At 39.2% G+C, this 17,606-nt stretch overlaps 2 protein-coding genes across 3 annotated transcripts in view; one reads left to right on the forward strand and one right to left on the reverse strand.

Moving 5' to 3' along the window:
* The window catches only part of ECI2 (enoyl-CoA delta isomerase 2), a 19,322-nt gene continuing 1,716 nt past the window's right edge, over positions 1-17,606 (forward strand). The window contains exons 1-9 of one of the 2 annotated variants that reach the window (XM_043590917.1): positions 4-108; positions 1,340-1,361; positions 2,481-2,631; positions 4,706-4,804; positions 5,037-5,225; positions 7,022-7,091; positions 11,987-12,089; positions 12,650-12,770; positions 16,561-16,650. In XM_043590917.1, coding sequence (XP_043446852.1) covers positions 2,527-2,631; positions 4,706-4,804; positions 5,037-5,225; positions 7,022-7,091; positions 11,987-12,089; positions 12,650-12,770; positions 16,561-16,650 — 777 coding nt within the window. In that variant the 5' untranslated portion in view covers positions 4-108; positions 1,340-1,361; positions 2,481-2,526. Of the gene's footprint in view, positions 109-1,339; positions 1,362-2,480; positions 2,632-4,705; positions 4,805-5,036; positions 5,226-7,021; positions 7,092-11,986; positions 12,090-12,649; positions 12,771-16,560; positions 16,651-17,606 lie in introns of both variants that reach the window. The other variant, XM_043590916.1, reaches the window with a different exon arrangement.
* CB2H6orf201 (chromosome B2 C6orf201 homolog) overlaps positions 5,343-17,606 on the reverse strand; it is a 25,813-nt gene continuing 13,549 nt past the window's right edge. Inside the window, exons 4-5 of the mRNA XM_043590919.1 lie at positions 14,718-14,816; positions 5,343-5,445 (exon numbers count right to left, since the gene is read on the reverse strand). Of these exons, the coding sequence (XP_043446854.1) occupies positions 14,742-14,816 (75 nt within the window). The 3' untranslated portion in view covers positions 5,343-5,445; positions 14,718-14,741. The remainder of the gene's footprint in view (positions 5,446-14,717; positions 14,817-17,606) is intronic.

The following is a 17,606-nucleotide window of genomic DNA, read 5'->3' on the forward strand; positions in this document are numbered from 1 at the left end:
CGTCCCTGATTGGTCCTGGCATTCCGTTCACGCCCATACCCTCGGGGTAGCTATGGCTGGCGCAGCGGGTAGAGTCGTCCGACGCTGGTACCCTAATGTGCTGAGAAGGTAAGTGCTGAGCCAGGGGTCCAGGGTCGCCCTTGCGACGCCGCCGTCCCGGGGGAGTCGCCGCCTGTGGGAGGTGCCCTCTCTCTTAACTTGTCCCGAGAGCAACAGGGCTATGCTTTTATGGTTTTTCAGGAACACAGTGCCAGCAAGGACCCTGAAACGCGCGCCCTCTTCCTCAGCTGGGCGCGAAAGAGTCGGGGTGGAAGCCGCGGGGCCTAAGCTGCGACTCTTCTCCCCGCGCGCGTCCGCGCTCAGCGCGCGCCTCGGGCCACACTCCCTGCAGGAGTGCGTAGCACTCAAATCTCCGACCTGTACGCCGCCACCCTGGCTGCTTCTGGGTTACAAACGTAGTTTGCTAAAATGAGGTCGAACATCTAAGCACGCTTGGCTTTTCTGCTGAACGCTGTAGAAACGCAAACCCTTATCAACTATTCTCTTCTTGGAGAACACTTGGAGAATAATGTTAAATGGCGGGGTACACAAACTATGTAAAAACTAAAAAAGGAGGGGGGTGCGCCCGCTATGCAGGCGGTAAAGCGCGTGACTCTTGACCACGGGTTGTGGATTTGAGCCCCATCTTGGGGGGAGAGTTTACTTAAAAAAAAAATCTTAAATCGCACACACAAAAAGGACGCTATGCTTAAGAAACCAGAAACGCCGGTAATGTGGTGGTTGCCTTAATGTGATAGAGTTAACGATTTTCCTGATTCTGTATATTAAATGGTAGTGTTTTGTAATTTTTTTTAACTTTAGCTTAAAATAAATGTGTACTATATTTTGTGAACACTTGCACATTTATTTAGGCCTTCTAATGGACATTTTGTTTTCCTTTCATTTTGTTTGGAACTTGACGGGTGCCAGATTCACGTAGGATGCAGTTTTTTCCCCCATGTTGGAAAGAAACTAATTCAATTATTTAATATAAAAATTGTTGAAGACTTATTGAATTACTAATATTTAAGGGTTTGAATATAGTGTTCATTATACTCTTTGAAAGTTGCGTTATTGCAGAAGTGATACTAGGTTTGGGCTCCATTAATAATTGTATGTTTTAATCTTTGATCCCATTAACTTGAACTTTATATGCCAGAGTCATCATTGTGAACACCCTTTTTGTTTGTTTGTTTGTTTTTTTGCTTGTTGCCTTAATACTGTGCACTGAAATTTTCTCCTCCCCTCTGCCTGCTAAAAACTTACCTGTTTGTGCTTGCTGTTTCTGCTCTGCTTCTAGCTGGCTCCTTAAACTTCCTGGGGTGAGTATTTAGTTATACCTGTTCAGCCCAGTTTCACAGACTAGCATCCACATCAGTTAGATTTCCCCTAGGTGGGTCCCTTACTTCACTAAGAAGTGGCTGGCTCTTTGGATGCCAGCAACAGCTCATTTGTCTTTTTGAACATTTCTTGTATTTTAGCTCATTCTCCCCTCCTTTCATCTGAGACACACATTTTGCTGAATAGGAAGAATTGACCTTGTAGTAGTTTATACTTTGTTAATCAGTAAGGGCAGACAGGGTTTCTGGCGCACAGGGTGCAAAAGACCAGGTTCTGTTCACTTGACCTGTTCTGACTCAGTCTCCTGATTACTTTCATTTTGCATGCCTTTCATTTACTTCTTGCCAGTGGCAAAATTTTGTGGCAGTTCAGGTTCTAGCTGTTCTTACCAGTATTTAATTTGAATTGCTACAAATGCATTGCTGTATTGTAGCTTCCTTTTCGTTTACTTGAAAATGACTACAGTTAGTCTCTGTATTGATTTTTAGAAATCACTGTTGGGGAAGAAGAAATTTATTTTGCCCTTCAAGATCTTTCTAGCTGGACCAAGAATCAAATGGACATACGACAGATTCACAGAAAACCAAATTTAGTTTCATACATATGGGGAATACATGACATGAATTTCCAAAAATAGGCAGCATGAGGCTTGTATGACTTGTATCTTGAAGCTTCCATTCTGAGCTAAGGAGAAGGGGTATGGGTTTGAGGATACAAAGGGGAAGAAGACCAGTAGCAGGAAGGTGAGAGAATGTTGGCAAAACAAAGGTGGTCCTGTTAGATAAAGTTTGTTAGATAAAGAGGAATCTCTGTTAGTGGCTTTCTTCCTCCAACCGCTCTTCTTTCCAATGTAAACTCAGGCAGTTGGTGGGGAGGCAGAAAGATTTTCCTACATCTGCTGGCTTTTGCTTGCTTTTTACTCAAAACATTGTTCATGCCAAAGTGGCCCATCTCGGGGCTCCCTGCCCTTGGCCCCTACACCACTAACCATTTGCAGCCAACTTGTATAGGGCAGGTATAGGGAACATGTTTAAGGAGAAATATAGCATTTTGGTATGTAACAGTTGGGAACAATTAGAAATCAGTGTGCCTGTTTGTAGTTCCCTGCAGGTCCCAGCACTTCAGCTGCATGTGAGTAAAACAGCAATGAGAGCCAGTCAGAAGGACTTTGAAAGTGCACTGAGTCAGGTGAAACTCTTGAAGGATCCAGGAAATGAAGTGAAGCTAAAACTCTATGCGCTGTATAAGCAGGTAACTGCCTGAGGTCTCATATCATTTAGAGACGTTTTGAGCAGATGGCTGTCAAATAGATACGCTGTGTGTTTTACTAAAATCTGTTTCTCATGTTTTTGAGGTTGCTGCCTTGCCTCTCAAACCTGTATACATGAGAGTTTTTGTATATTACTGGTCTTTGCAGTACTTTTGCAGGCAAAAAGTAACCCCTCAGGATCACTCCAGAGTAAGAGAGACTTAAAAAAGATGACAGCCAAAGGTGTTGACCTCATCTGGCTGAGAAAATATCCGTGTTGGGGGGGGGGGAGTTTTTTTGAGACTACTGGGGAAATTTGAATATGGATAGAATATTGGGTGATACCTGGGAGTTATTACTAAGGGCATCATGGCTATATAATAAAATGTTGATGTGTTTTAGGAATGCACGCTAAGTATGTAGGAGTGAAGTAGTATGTGTTTGGGAATCACTAAAATGGGCAAAAAAAAAAAAAAAGGGAAAGAAAAGGATGGACAAAGCAAGTATGACCAAAAAATGCTAGTTATTGAGTTAGGTTGAGTATTGGGAATTCATTAGAATATTGTACTTTAGTGTATATTTTATTTTTTTTATGTTTATTTAGAGAGTGCGTGCATGTGCGCAGGGTGGGGGTGGGGGGCAGACAGAGGGAGACCAAGGATTTGAAGCAGGCTCCACACTGTTGAGTGCAGAGCCTGATGTACGGCTCAAACTCATGACCCTAAGATCATGACCTGAGCCGAAACCAAGAGTCCACTGCCTAACCGGCTGAGCCACCTAGGCGCCCCTGTTTGAAAATTTTTATAACAAAAATTTTAAACTTCAGTTTTTAAGTTGTGATGTCTAAAGACTACCTTGAGAAGTCAGCTCATCTGAGCTCCTGGGTGTGATCTATTTTCCTCTTCCTGTGATTGGTATGAGCCTCCCTTACTTTCATATGGGTGTGTATAGTGAAGAATTTGACTTAGCTCAGAAAGAGGTGTAGCCTTTGCCCTTGATTTCTGGGAGGTAATCCCTCAGCCCTTGAGATACCATGCCTGGTACAGAGTATCTTTGCCTGCCTGGAGAGTCTAACAATGTGATTTAGAGTGGGGGCTTCTGGTTACTTAGTCAACCATACCCATGTGATGGAACCCCAAATGAAAATTTTGAACACTGAGTCTTGAGTGAGCCTCCCTGGTGAGCAGTTCTCCACGTGTGTAGTCAGACACGTGTTGTGGGAGAAGTGTTGCTATCCTAACTCCTTGGTGGGTATGGGGAAGGAGGCTTGTGAAGTGTGTTGCCTCCAGCTTCTCAGGTATCCACCCCTTGCAGGGTGACTCTAGTCTCTCTGTCTTGGGAAAGTCTCAGACTCTTTTACTGCCTTTGTTTTTCAAAGCCTCTTCTTTCCTCTTTTGGCTAATTATGGAATTTAAAGTTTTTAAATGTGGCTAATTAAGTGGAAAGCAGTTGCTTGGGATATTTTATTCATCTTAAAACACTCCACCTGTTCTCAAGTAAAATTTAGTTGTTTTTATGCTTCCTACTTGCATGCCCTTCAGTTCAGCTTCCAAAGGGCGAGTGGCTCTGACAGCCCCCCATCCCTGCTACCCTAGGCACAACTCTAGTTAGCAAAAATCCACCACTGAATGAGTGGTATGTTTTTGTACCTCTGAGTGGGGTTTCAGAATATGCTGTAGGTTGGCTAGTCACATTTGAAGATAATTTGCTTGAATGTTTTGAGTGTGTGTGAAAAATGTGATCATCAGTATAAAACTAATGGACTACTGGAATTTTTAAAAAAGTACTTTCCCAGAACCCTTACCTTGCATTATTTTCACATGCAGGCATTTATAACCTATTTTAGGGGTTAATACCTCATGGCATATTTTCTCTCTCCAGTATTTTTTCTGTTGTGTATTTTTAGTAATAGCGTCAAAGGGAGGGCAAGGAGAAAATTCAGATGAATTTATATACCTTCCGAAAGTATTTGGGAGTGGAAGGCACATTCATGCTAGTTGTGCATTCTATGGATCTTAAATATTTAATACTCCAGTTTGCATGGACATTTGATAATTGCCTCTCTGCTTTTCACAGGCCACTGAAGGACCTTGTAATACACCCAAACCAGGGGTGTTCGACTTGATCAATAAGGCCAAATGGGATGCATGGAATGCCCTTGGCAGTCTTCCCAAGGTAAATTTACTTGCTACTTTGCAATTATTTTATTTGCTATACTCCTGAAGAAAGTTGGGTACTTCTCATTATTAAGCCATTGCAGATGGAACCTGTGAGATCTTGATGTGTTCTGTTGAGTCAGAACCTCTATTCTTTCTTCATTGGAAGGTGCTGTTTCTTAGCATTATAAGTTTCTCAAAATGCTTACTCATTGACCATGGGCCGAAGTTATTTGTCATCTTCTCTTCAGGAAACTGCGAGGCAGAACTATGTGGATCTGGTGTCTGGTTTGAGTTCTTCTTCTGACTCCTCCAGCCAAGTGAAGCCTGAAGCAGACAGGAAACAACCAGGATATGAAACCCTGGTGGTAACCTCTGAAGACAGCATCACAAAGATCATGATGAACCGGCCAGCCAAAAAGAATGCAATTACAACTCAGGTAACGCGGCCTGCCGTGAGAGTTTGTTCTGCTTTTCTGTTCTTCCCCTATTTCACTTAAAAGCTATAGTGTTTCAGCATCATTCCTATTTTTGTGATCTCTCGTTTGATTTGGTGCAGTAATGGTGGCTGCTACTTCACACAACCAAGTTGGGCATTCATTATTTAGAACTTGTTGGCTTCGGGTAGGTTCTGCATGTCCAAAAAGCACTGCAACTTTCCTAACGATGGAAGCACAAATAAATTAACATAAATGAAGTATATATTGATATAAGTGAATGTGCATAGAGATTCTCTCTAAGGTCAGGATAGACCATCCCCAGACTTTGTTCCTGTCACTTAGACTTGAGAGGGAGTACTATTCTAGTTGCATGGGGCTTTATTTTGTACAAGTAGAGGGAGAAAGGAAATAAGGCCTTCCTCTTAAATATAGCATAACCCAGCTCTGCTTAAAATGAGCTGCTTTATAAGAGCAACTTTGATCTTTGAATCTTTCATTGAACTAGAATGATAATAAAAATAACCATTTCCACCCCTTCCACTTGAAAAAATTATAGGGAATTAATTAGATGCTTCATGCTGAACTGCAATTAAAATTTGAGAGGACTATCTATAACCTTCTTTATTGGGTTTATCATATGCTTTATAGCAGAAAGAGCACACTAACTTTAAAATAGTCTTAAATAAAAATTCAATGAGGTTGGGTATGTGCCATCCAATTAGTAAAACATTTGATTCTCAAAACTTTATTTCCCTTGCCCTTCACTCAATTCTGTATAATTCTGGTGATGATTATAGCGAATAGCAGGTACTCTTCACAGTGTCAGCACTTTCCACACAGAGGTTTCTTTAGTTCCCTACTGCTATTATTACCTAACAATACAATAATTAGGTTAAGTAGTAACTTGCTCAAATAAGCTGGAAAACCTAAATTGAAACCCTAATAGATCCATCTCATAATCCCAGCTCTTGCCAGTTACCCCATCATGCTATGTCATCATAACTGTAATAATATTGGCAATACTTCTTCATTTCCTCCCTCAATGAATATGATTTCACTTTTACTCATAAATTATGTAAAGTCTGTCTTTTTTTTCAGTGTCTGCGTGTGCATAAATATCAGCCCTCTTCATCATTCTCTCCCACCCACAGTGATGTCCCATCTGAGGTAGAAATGGCACCAGTGCATTAAAAGCTATAACAACTACACATCTGAGGTTTTCAGAGATGTTGCTGATTTGAAATACTGTCCTGTTGTCTTTGGTTACCATTACAGTGTCCTGAAATCCCAGCCTTTAACACTCATTAACGCTTTTCAGACTGCCTGGGACACTTGGGCTCTTTTTTGAGGTCCTAGCTGAAAAACCACTTCATGAAACTCTATGGCCACCTCCCCTCCCACCCATGCCAGATGCCTCAGTGCTTCCTCTGAGCTTCCAGCTGCATTGTACCCTCCACCCATTGTAGAGCTTCCTGGACCCCTCCCTCCCTCCCCCCCCCCCCGCCAGCATTAATTCCAAAAGCTCAAGAAATGTGTCTTGCTTACTTTGGGAAAAAGTGGACAAATCCCCCAGTGTCCACCATAGCACATGGTACCATTATACACACGGAGTAGTTGTAAAAAGAATGAGAATCCTTTCAAGTGTATCCAACTGCCTTTTTGATTATGTAAATACAACCAACATAAACAGAAGGCACTTTGCAGAGAGCAGGCTTGTAGACTGACTTTAGTCAATCCACCAGGTGGCAGTTATTTTCAAAGTTCTTTTCTTTTCCTCGTCTCCCCCTTTCACATAGATGTATAATGAAATCATGCTTGCACTTAAAGCTGCCAGCAAGGATGACTCTGCCATAACTGTTCTAACAGGTAAGACATTCTCTTGGATTTCTTAATAATTAAATTTCTATGGGGGGGGTGGATTTTCTACCAGATAAGAAACTGAGTAAATAGCTCTAAGGTCTTTTCCAGTACTGAGATACTCTAATTCTTTAATATATAAAAAACACAATAGGCACAAGATTGGTATCTTTATCATGTAAAAAGGAGATACAGACTGGTAAGAGAAGTACTAAGATCTCCTAGAGAAATTGGTGAATAGAATGAATAAACAGTGTATATGATAAAGACCAGGTATTAGATACCAAGGAAAAATGCAGCCTCATTAATAATCACAAATACAGATCAAAATGATGAGATACCATTTTGTACTTCCTTAATTAGCAAAATTTTTAGTTATACCCTACTTTGACAAGGTTATGGTAGAATAAATGACTTTAATGTCTTGCTGGCAGCAGTGAAAACGGCTGTAAAAAGTGTAAATAGCAAAGGGAAAGGGCATTTTGGCAATATATAAATTGTTTAGCATGGGAATCCCACTTTGTAGAAGTTTATTTTAAGGAAATTATCCAAGAAAAGGTTAAAGGCTTGAGGCAAGAAAGGTATTTTGCAGCATTTCTTGCAATTGCAAAAATGTTAAAACATTCTAAATATGTTGCCATAATAGAATAATAAAGCAAATTCTAGAATATCCACTGGACTGTTTATTGCATAAGCACTAACAATTATAATTGTAAAGACCAACAATATAGAAAATATTTAAGATATAATTAAAAAAGCAGTAAAAATTTTTAAACAGTGAAAATTATATCAGTTCTATGATAATCACTGAAAAATATCAGGGATGCCCATGAACCTGGACTGATGAGAACATAGAAAATAGAAGTTGGATTTGGAAGGGACACCACGTATGTGTAGGGGGCTAAGGCTCAGGACTCAGGTCAACTTACATTTAAATCCTGGCTTCATTCCTCACCTACCTGTGGGTGACCTTTGCTTCTGGAATGGAGAAGACAGTGTTTTACTGACCCCATTGAAGGGTCGTGATGGTGACATGAGATCATGCAGGTAAGGGCATTGCACACAGCAGGAATGTGGTAGATGGTAGCTGTTACTGTTTGTTGGCATTAGCAGAAACAGAAGTGATTCTGCTTTCTTTTATTTTTTGTTAAAGTTTGTAAAATAAATAATATAGAGATATAACACAGCTCTTTGTAAGAAAAGAGGTCAGGAGAGAGAAATCTCATAGCTGATTAGAGGGTCAGAGGAAGGGAAGAGCTGAAGATTGTCCTGGCAGTTCACGCATCTACCTAGGTGATTTTGGAGAACGGAGGGAACAAAAACAGTCTAGAAGTGACATTGGTTTGATACAGGAGAAGGATGTTTTATGTATATTTTTTATAATAGTTTAACATAAGCACATGGTTTTTGTTTTGTTTTTAATCTAAAGAATATGAAAAGGCAACATAACAAAACTAAATCTCAATTCTTGGAACCCCAGTCCTGCTCCCTAGAAAAATTTGATTTTTCTTCATGCCTTTTAGAAACTGTATGTATATACGTGTGTGTGTGTGTGTGTGTGTGTGTGTGTGTGTGTGTGTGTTTCTCTTCATGTTTTTAAAAACAACCAGAAACACAGTATACACACATACTCTATCCAGCTACCTACCTTAACACATCCTGAAAAACTGTTCTGTTAGCAACCTACACATCTCAGTGTTTCCTTTCAGGGCCACAGAGTATTACATTTTTTGGATTCCATAACTTACTTCATTATTTTTCTGTTGATGAATATGTAGATTGTACTTAGTCTTTGGCTATTAAAGTGCTTCAGTGAATGTTTTTAGATGTATGATTTTCGGCTAACGTGCAATCATATCTACAGGCTCTATTCCAAATTGCTAATTTAATAATAATGATAGGTAATACACACACACACACACACACACACACACACACTCTTTCTGTTCTCTTCGCCAGGTGCTCTTCTAAACACTTGGATTCTTTCTAAAGCTTTTTTTTATTTTAACTTTTTCTAAGCTTTCTTGGAACAAACCCAGTGAAGTTAGGTCCTGTAATTATTCTTCTTTTATAGCTGGGAAAACTCAAAGGTTAAGTTTTGATAAATAGTGCTTTTGCTATAGTTATCTTTTATATATTCTTCACATTGGGTTTCTGTTTCCTCTTTGATCCAATCATTACATAATAATGATAGTTCCTTAAATTTCCAGAAAGTTTTTTCTTTTATTGGTTGGTTCCCTCCTTTCTTACCCTAGGCTTCAGTGGCACAGGCTGCCCCAAGTTGCTGGCTCTGGTCTCCTTTGTAAGTTCATGCTCTGTATGGTCATCAAATGGGAGAGTTCCTGAAGGTTTACCCGTAGGCAGTCTTTTCTTGCTTCTAGCTCTCTCTGGACCCTGCATCCATGCCCACTCTCCAACAAAAATTTACATGCTGGTGATTCCCCCATTGGTATCTTTACTGAGGACGTTCCACGGGGTTCCCAACTGGTGTACCCACCTGGCACTTCTTCAGAGGTGTCACCTCCCACATCTCTCTGGAGCTCTTTTAGTGTTCCAAATCACAGTAGGTGGCTTCACATCTACCCTTTGTGTAGACCAGAATCCTAACATTCATTATTGATCTTGTCCCTGTCTTACCTCCTATGTCCAGTCCAATCCAATTTTACTTCATCAGTATTTCTGGACTTGTACTTTTTTTTTTTTTATGTCTCCTCTGACCTAGTCCAAGCTACCGTGGACTCTTGTCTGAACTGAAATCAACCCCATCTAATCTCTATGATACCCTTTTGTCCACCTCTCTCCCATGCCTTGTCCAATTTTACCACATCCAGTAAAATTCTTTTTCCAAATAAAAATCTTATTCCTCCCCCATTTGAAACTTCTTCAGTGGCACCCAGATAAGTCAGTGGAGAAAGACAAATCTTCTGAAAAATGGTGCCAGAGCAACTAGATATCCATAATATGGAAGAGTAACTAGATCCATATGTGGAGAAATGAACTTCAACCCCATCTTACACCCTATACAAAAATTTAAAAGTTATTTAAGCATAAAACCCACAAACATAAACCTTCTAGAAGAAAACTATCAGAACACAAAAAGTATTAACCATTAAAGAAACTATTTACAACTTAGACTTCATCAAAATTTAAAATATCTGTTTATCAAAGTCAGTAGTAAGAAAATGAATATACAAGTACCACAGGCTGGAGGGGGAGCATATTTGCATATACAAAGTTATGTATACATAAATCTGATTAGTGATTAATATTCAGAATATATAAAGAACTCGTAGAAATTAACAACAGCCAGATTTATAAACTAGATAGAGGTGCTGGGGTGGCTAAGTCCATTAAGCGTCCAACACTTGATTTCCACTCAGATCATGATCTCACGGTTTGTGAGATCGAGCCCATTATCAGGCTCTGCACTGAGCGGGGAGTCTACTTAAGATTTCTCTGTCTCACTCTTTCTCTGCCCCTCCCCCACTCACACATGAGCTCTTGCTAAATAAATAAATAAACTTAAAAGAATAAAAGAATAAAAACTAGATAAAAGACTTGAATACTTAATAAAAGAACATATACAGATTGTCAGTAAACACATGAAAAGGTGCTCAATATCATTAGCCATCAAACAAATGCAAATTAAAATCACAGTGAGATATTTCATGCGCTAGAATGGCTAAAATCCAAAGAACAGACGATATGAAAGACTGGTGATGATGTGGAGCAACTGGAACTCTTACACATCTAATATGAGAACTCTGCAGAAAACTGGCAACTTTTATGGAGTTAAAAACATACCAACTCAGTGGCACACCAATCTACTCCTAGACAATTACTCAAGATAAGTAAAGCATATATCCACAGAACAGTTTATAATCCAATTTACAGTAGTCCAAAACAAATATCCATTCAGCAGATGAATAAACAAATTGTTGACTAGTCACACAATGGAGTACTACTCAGCATTGTAAAGGAATGAAGAACTGATACGAGAATACAGGTGAATCTTTAAGACGGTTCAGCAAAGAGAACACAGACACAAAATAGTACACATTATGTGATTCCATTTATGAAAGTTCTAAAATAGGCAGAAGCGTTCTGTGGTGATTGAAGTCAGAAAGTGATTGCATTGGGGCAGGGTGGGGTGGAGTGAGATAGCTGGAAAGGAGCTTAATGGAACTTTCTAGGATGGTAGAAATGTTCTATATCTGTTTCAAATGGCGATCACAATTATTTACAGTTATCGAAAATCATTTAACCAAGCATTTAAAACTTAAAGCATTTAGCATAAAAAAAAAAGCATTGAAACACACAAGCATTTCTTGTGTGTAAATTATACTTTGAAACAAACACCTTCAATGGCTATTAGAATAAAAGGCAGAACTTCTTAATGGTTCAGCAAAGCCCTGCATGGTCTTTCCTGCCTGCCCACATCCTACATACACCAACTCCCCCTCTGGATTTTACTGCTCTGGCACAGTGGTGCTTCTTTCAGCTCGTCATGTACACCAGGGTTACCCCCTTCACAGAGCCTTTGTACATGGTGTTTGCTCTGCATGAATTCTGCCTTACCCCTCTTTTTCTAGCTAACCTTGCTCCTCCTTCAGATCTCAGTTCAGCTATTCCTTCTTTAGGAATGTCCTCCTGAAACAGGATTAGAACAAATTCTGTTACATATTCTCGTGTCATCGTCAAGTACTTCTCTGTATCAGAATTAGGTTACCTACATTTGCTTATGTGTTTTGAAATCAATGTCCAGCTTATTCAACAGTCTGTAAATTAGGACAGGAGCCATAGCTGGTTCACCAGTGCATTTCCACTGCTTGCTAATAGAGCCTTACCTAGTAGATGCTCAGTAATTACGGAATGAATGGTGAATCTGCTGATTTTATTTACAGGAAATGGTGACTATTACTCTAGTGGGAATGATCTGTCTAATTTCACTGATATTCCCCCTGAGGGAATAGAGGAGAAAGCTAAAAGTAGTGCCATTTTACTGAGGTAAGAGTGACATTTGTTGATCCCAAAGGGCACATTCTTATTCATTAAAGTGGTATTTAGTCGAGCAGAAGATAAATACTTCTTTGTGTCAATGTAATAAACTACAGTTGTAAAAAAAAAAAAATTCTCTCATATTGAAGCAGAGAGATCTAGCAAATTCTCTTTTTGGCCAGAGGATTGCATGGTTTCTACGATTGCGGGTAATGAGATATGTGAAGTAGTCTCAGCCTAGAGGACAGGAAGGCTTCTCTCTTCCTAACTCACTTATCCCTCCTGGGTTTCTCATTCCCACTGAGCTATAAAATTGCAGCATATGCTCAGCCAGCCACCCTAATCTCTAAGTCTGTGGCTGACATACAGCCCTGACCTGGCTGCCCAGAATACATGGTTGAACCAAGGTCAAGCTTATGGGACTCATTTTATGAGCTTCCATCAAGTGCCATTCAGATGGATGTCCAGCCTGGCCAGAGAGTTTATTTCAGGCTCATGCTGTCTTTCCTATACTTCAGTAATGCTGCCTTGGAACATTTGAATGTGCTTTTGTATTTCCATTTCTGTAGGGATTTTGTAGACTGTTTTATAGATTTTCCTAAGCCTCTGATTGCAGCGGTAAATGGTCCAGCTGTGGGAATCTCCGTCACCATTCTTGGGCTATTTGATACTGTGTATGCATCCAGCAGGGTAAGTTAGCCCCCAGAAACTTACAAAGTCTTGAGGGAAAAATGAGGTCCTCTGAACTTTCCTTTATTGTTGCTAGTAGTAGTAGATTACATGGTTTATGGTAGAATGGACCAAATTAAAATTTTTCCTAACGAATTACCCTAATGTAATTCGACTTGTTTTATTTGTCTTTCATTATTAACTTAGGTTTTCCTAAACACCAGTATTGTTGTGAACATTTGTCCCCACTCTTTCAGTGCTTTAGTCAGATTACGTAACAGTTACTCAACTTCTAATTTTCCAATTAATCTAAGATAGGAGTGGCATTTTTGCATGTTACACAAGTGGATCACTTAATACTTTTTTTTTTTCCAAATAAATTCTAGAGTTTAGAATTTTAGAATAGAATTTTTGAATAAGAAGGAACTTTCAAGCACTCTCTGCCCTCCCTTTTTTGCAGGTAAGTAAACTGAAGCTCAGTGAAGTTACTTGCCAAAACAGTTCAGCCTGGTGTTTATCATTGAATTGTACTGATTTTACTTTCTGTTCTTACTACAGTAGTGGTGTATGTCATAGTAGAAAATAAAATTTTGAAAAATCTGGAAAAGCACAAAGAAAAGGGTTCAATTAAAAAACACTCCTTGTCTTACCTCTCAGAGATAACCAGTCCCTGGGTGCTGGAACTCCAGGTCTTTCATTTTGAACAAAGATGTGATGACCATTTAGTTTAGAACTTTTACCCTAGAACTTGTACTGTAGAACTAATAATCCCTTGTACAGTTACCAGATTCTTATTTTTGCTTCTGCAGTAGTAGGATTTCCTGATCTACACCTCATGGGAAACGTTTGGTTTTTATCACTGAAGAGATTTCTAGTTTTGTTTGGAGGTGTTTTCCCTACTGATAGACAAGACCATATTTTAAGATCCTAATCTCTTGGGTTCATTTTTTACCAGATTCAGTTTGATCGGATTGGGCATATTGTCAGACCTAATTGTTACTAATAATTTTTCCATGAAAATAGTAAATGAGATTCTAGGTGCTAGGATGTCTAACCTTTACAGGTGGAAATTTCTGCCCAAAGGCAGAAATCAGTAGCCTTTGGTCACATTGTGTGTTAGAGGACTCATTAATCAGCCAGTCCAGAAGGGGGTGGGTTCAGGAATTCCTGACATGAACTTGGGGGTCTCCTCCTTCAGTACTCAGAGGGAAAATATATCATCCTCTTTGAATATTTTCCTGATTCTCTCTCAGAATTCAAAATGACTGTCCTATCCATCATCCTTTTATAGGTTTCTAGGACTTCCATCTTAAACGATACCAATTATAATTGAAATCAAAGAAAACACATGTATGTAATTAAAAATGCTAAAAGATTTGGCTCAAAGTAAAATATTTAAACAAATAGAGACCACTGCTAAGAGTTCACCCAACTGAATCAAACCAAGGTTCAATTTCAAATCAGAGAAAGACACAGAAGAAAGAACCTGTGGAGAGGAATTCGTTTTATAGGATTTATCATTATGGCTTCATAAACAAATACCATACTAAACGTGGGTTAACATTTACTCATATAATCAAATGATTCTTTATTATGGGCAGTAGTTAACATTGTCTGTTAGCTTCTTTGTCAACAAATAGTGCATTTCCCCATGAGGTAATAAAAAGGTAGAAATCCTAAAAATCCTATTTGAGTACACCACATACTGGGTGTTCTGTTTATGCACAGTGTACATACATAACACTCACAACAGCCCTATGAGACAGGTACTCTTGTCTCCATTTTACAGATGGGGAAACTGTGGCACAAAGAGGTTAAGAAGCTCCCAGCATGACCCAAGCAGTCTGATGCCAGAGCCTGACCCTTAGTTACATCTACTGCTCTATTTATGAAAATGGGCTAAATGCTTACTTATAATAATGATTGTAAATAAGTAAAATGGTGCTTTATTGTTGGCTCCACACATACCTGTTCGTGTCCCCTTAGCTATGATTAGCCTTTTCTTTCAATTTCCTGCTTGTAATCCTTAGGCTGTGACTTTGCAGTACATCTTCTTGAATATGTTTTCTTTTGGAGGGAGGGGGATGATAGGTGACATTAGTATTTTATATTTTTATTTTGGTTTATGTGCTGCATACATTATATATTTATGTCCTCTAACAATATACATTATGAAATAGCACCATATCTGATTAGGGGAAACGAAGTCTAAATGTTCTGTGTACATATTGTCAATTATAAATTAATTTCCTTTCATAAGGACTTCTCATTCATCAAGAAATACACAAAAATATTTCTTAAATAAATTAAAAAAATTAAAGATGGCTCTGTAGTCTAAATAACCAGTATTAGTCATGATTCTGATATTTGAAGCCAATTTAAAAACCTCTCTGAGGTAAAATCAAGACAGATGACAGACTGAGGAAACAATTTTTCAACTGACACAATAAAGGCTAATCTTCCTAACATTTTTAAAATACGTTTATAGGGGCGCCTGGGTGGCGCAGTCGGTTAAGCGTCCGACTTCAGCCAGGTCACGATCTCACGGTCCGTGAGTTCGAGCCCCGCGTCGGGCTCTGGGCTGATGGCTCAGAGCCTGGAGCCTGTTTCCGATTCTGTGACTCCCTCTCTCTCTGCCCCTCCCCCGTTCATGCTCTGTCTCTCTCTGTCCCAAAAATAAATAAACGTTGAAAAAAAAAAAATTAAAAAAAAAAAATACATTTATAAAATGATAGATCAACAACTTAATGTAAAAATGGGCAACAGAGGAATACATAATCTGCAGAAAATAAAGTATAAATGCCTCTTTAAAAACATAGAAAGACACTATTAAGAAAATTACTTGCAACCAGAATACATAAAGAACTACAATTTGATAATAAAAAGACAACCAATCTAACTTAAAAATCATGGGCAAAGTATTAGAATGATTACTTCATTAAAAAAGATATAAAATGAGCTAATAAGTACATGAAAAGATGCTCAACATCATTAGTCATTAGGTAAATGGAAATTAAAACCACAAGACACTGCTACACACCTACCAGGATGGTTCAAGATAAAACGACTGATAATAACAAGGTTTAACGAGGATGTGGAGCAATTGGAACTCCACATGCTGCTAGTGGGACTGTTAAATGGTACACCATGGTGGAAAATCTTTTCGCAGCTTCTTACAAAGTTTTAAACCACTATTTACCCTACAACCCGGCAATTCCACCCCTAGGTATTTAACCAAGAGAACTGAAAACACGTTCATGCAGAGACCTGCATAAAATTATCATTAACAGTCGTAATCATAATAGCCAAAATGCTGGAAATAACACCGATGGCTTCCGCTGGTAAATGGATACACGAATTACAACATCCATACAATGGAATTCTTCAGTAACGAGAAGGAACAAGCTACTAATACATACTACAGCATGGTGACTCTCAGAAATCTTAGGCTAAGGACCAAAGGCTACAGAACATGCAATTCCATTATATTACATTCTAGAGAAGGCAAACAGAGGGACAGAAAACAGATCGGTGGTTGTTTGGGGGTGACAAGAATGGAGGGCACAAAGGAACCCTTTGGGATGATGGAGATAGTCTACACCTTGACATAGTGGTGACTGCAGAACTGTATACATGTGTTAAAACTTACCAGCTACATACCTAGTAGTGAACTTTCTGTGTATATAATTCCACCAAAATCCTAATTGTAAAGCAAGTTACTCAATTAAGTATTGTGAGGATGTAGACAATAGTGGGGTTTTTTTTTTATCACATACAAAAAATAATTTTATTTTCTTTTTTCTCCAAATAGGCAACATTTCATACTCCTTTTAGTCACCTAGGCCAGAGTCCAGAAGGATGTTCTTCTTACACTTTTCCGAAGATAATGGGCCCAGCCAAGGTAACTTTTGGAAACCTTAAGAATAAATTGTAATAGTGACTTCCGTTCCAAAGGCAACTCTGTACTCTCTCTTTTTATAATATAGACAGGAGAAAAATGAAACATTTGCTGATAACGTTTGAACTCTAAAAGTTTCAAATATAGAGGAGCTGGGCTATGGGAAATGGTCTTTCTGGTATGAGGGAGAATCAGAAACCCTCCATAACTCCCCAAACTAGGATCTATTCTTGCAGCTAGGTGCCTAGCTCATTCTCTGCTGCTGTGTGGTGTTAAAAGACCAGGGCTTTAAAAGCATTAAAAGACCAGGGCTGTGCCCAGCTCAGGATGCCACCTGGTTTCTGTACAGATGAGTGGCATCCTCTGGAAGCCCTAAGATGACACCTTTACTTGGAGAGTCACAGGAGATACTCTTCCACAACCATTTCCAGTCACAGCAGCCTCTTCGTGGGTGGTTTTAGTTGTGTGTTCAGGTTCCCTGAGTGGTTCAGTGGCTGCTCAGGTCTGTCACTGTGTCTCTGGAAACTTGGTTGCGCAGGCTTAGTGTGCATGACTGCAAGGTGATCACAAGACTGGAGCATGGAGAGCAGGGGCTAGGGGATGGCTCGGCCCACACTCTTTGAGGTATGAAAGGGCTGGCATTGGAGTTGAGCCTGTTTTCACTGACTGCTAGGTTTTTGTTGTAAATACGTATTTTTTAAATCTCATTATTCTGTCACAGACCCTGAGTCACTCTACAGATTTTAACTTTGAAAAGCTGGGCAGAACCAACTCTAAGGCTTAGGGCATTTGACTATGAAAATACTATTTTTTCAGAAGAAAAATTGGAAATACAGAGAAGGATATCTGCTTAGGGATCTCAGTTTGTTAGAAACAATCTTAGTCCTCACTTTCCTTTAGTCAGGTAGAGCTAAGTACTAGTGTCTGTGCAGGTAAAGAAACCTGTCAGCTAGACCACT

This window comes from Prionailurus bengalensis, chromosome B2 (genome assembly GCF_016509475.1).
Source record: "Prionailurus bengalensis isolate Pbe53 chromosome B2, Fcat_Pben_1.1_paternal_pri, whole genome shotgun sequence".
Taxonomy (NCBI): Eukaryota; Metazoa; Chordata; class Mammalia; order Carnivora; family Felidae; genus Prionailurus; species Prionailurus bengalensis.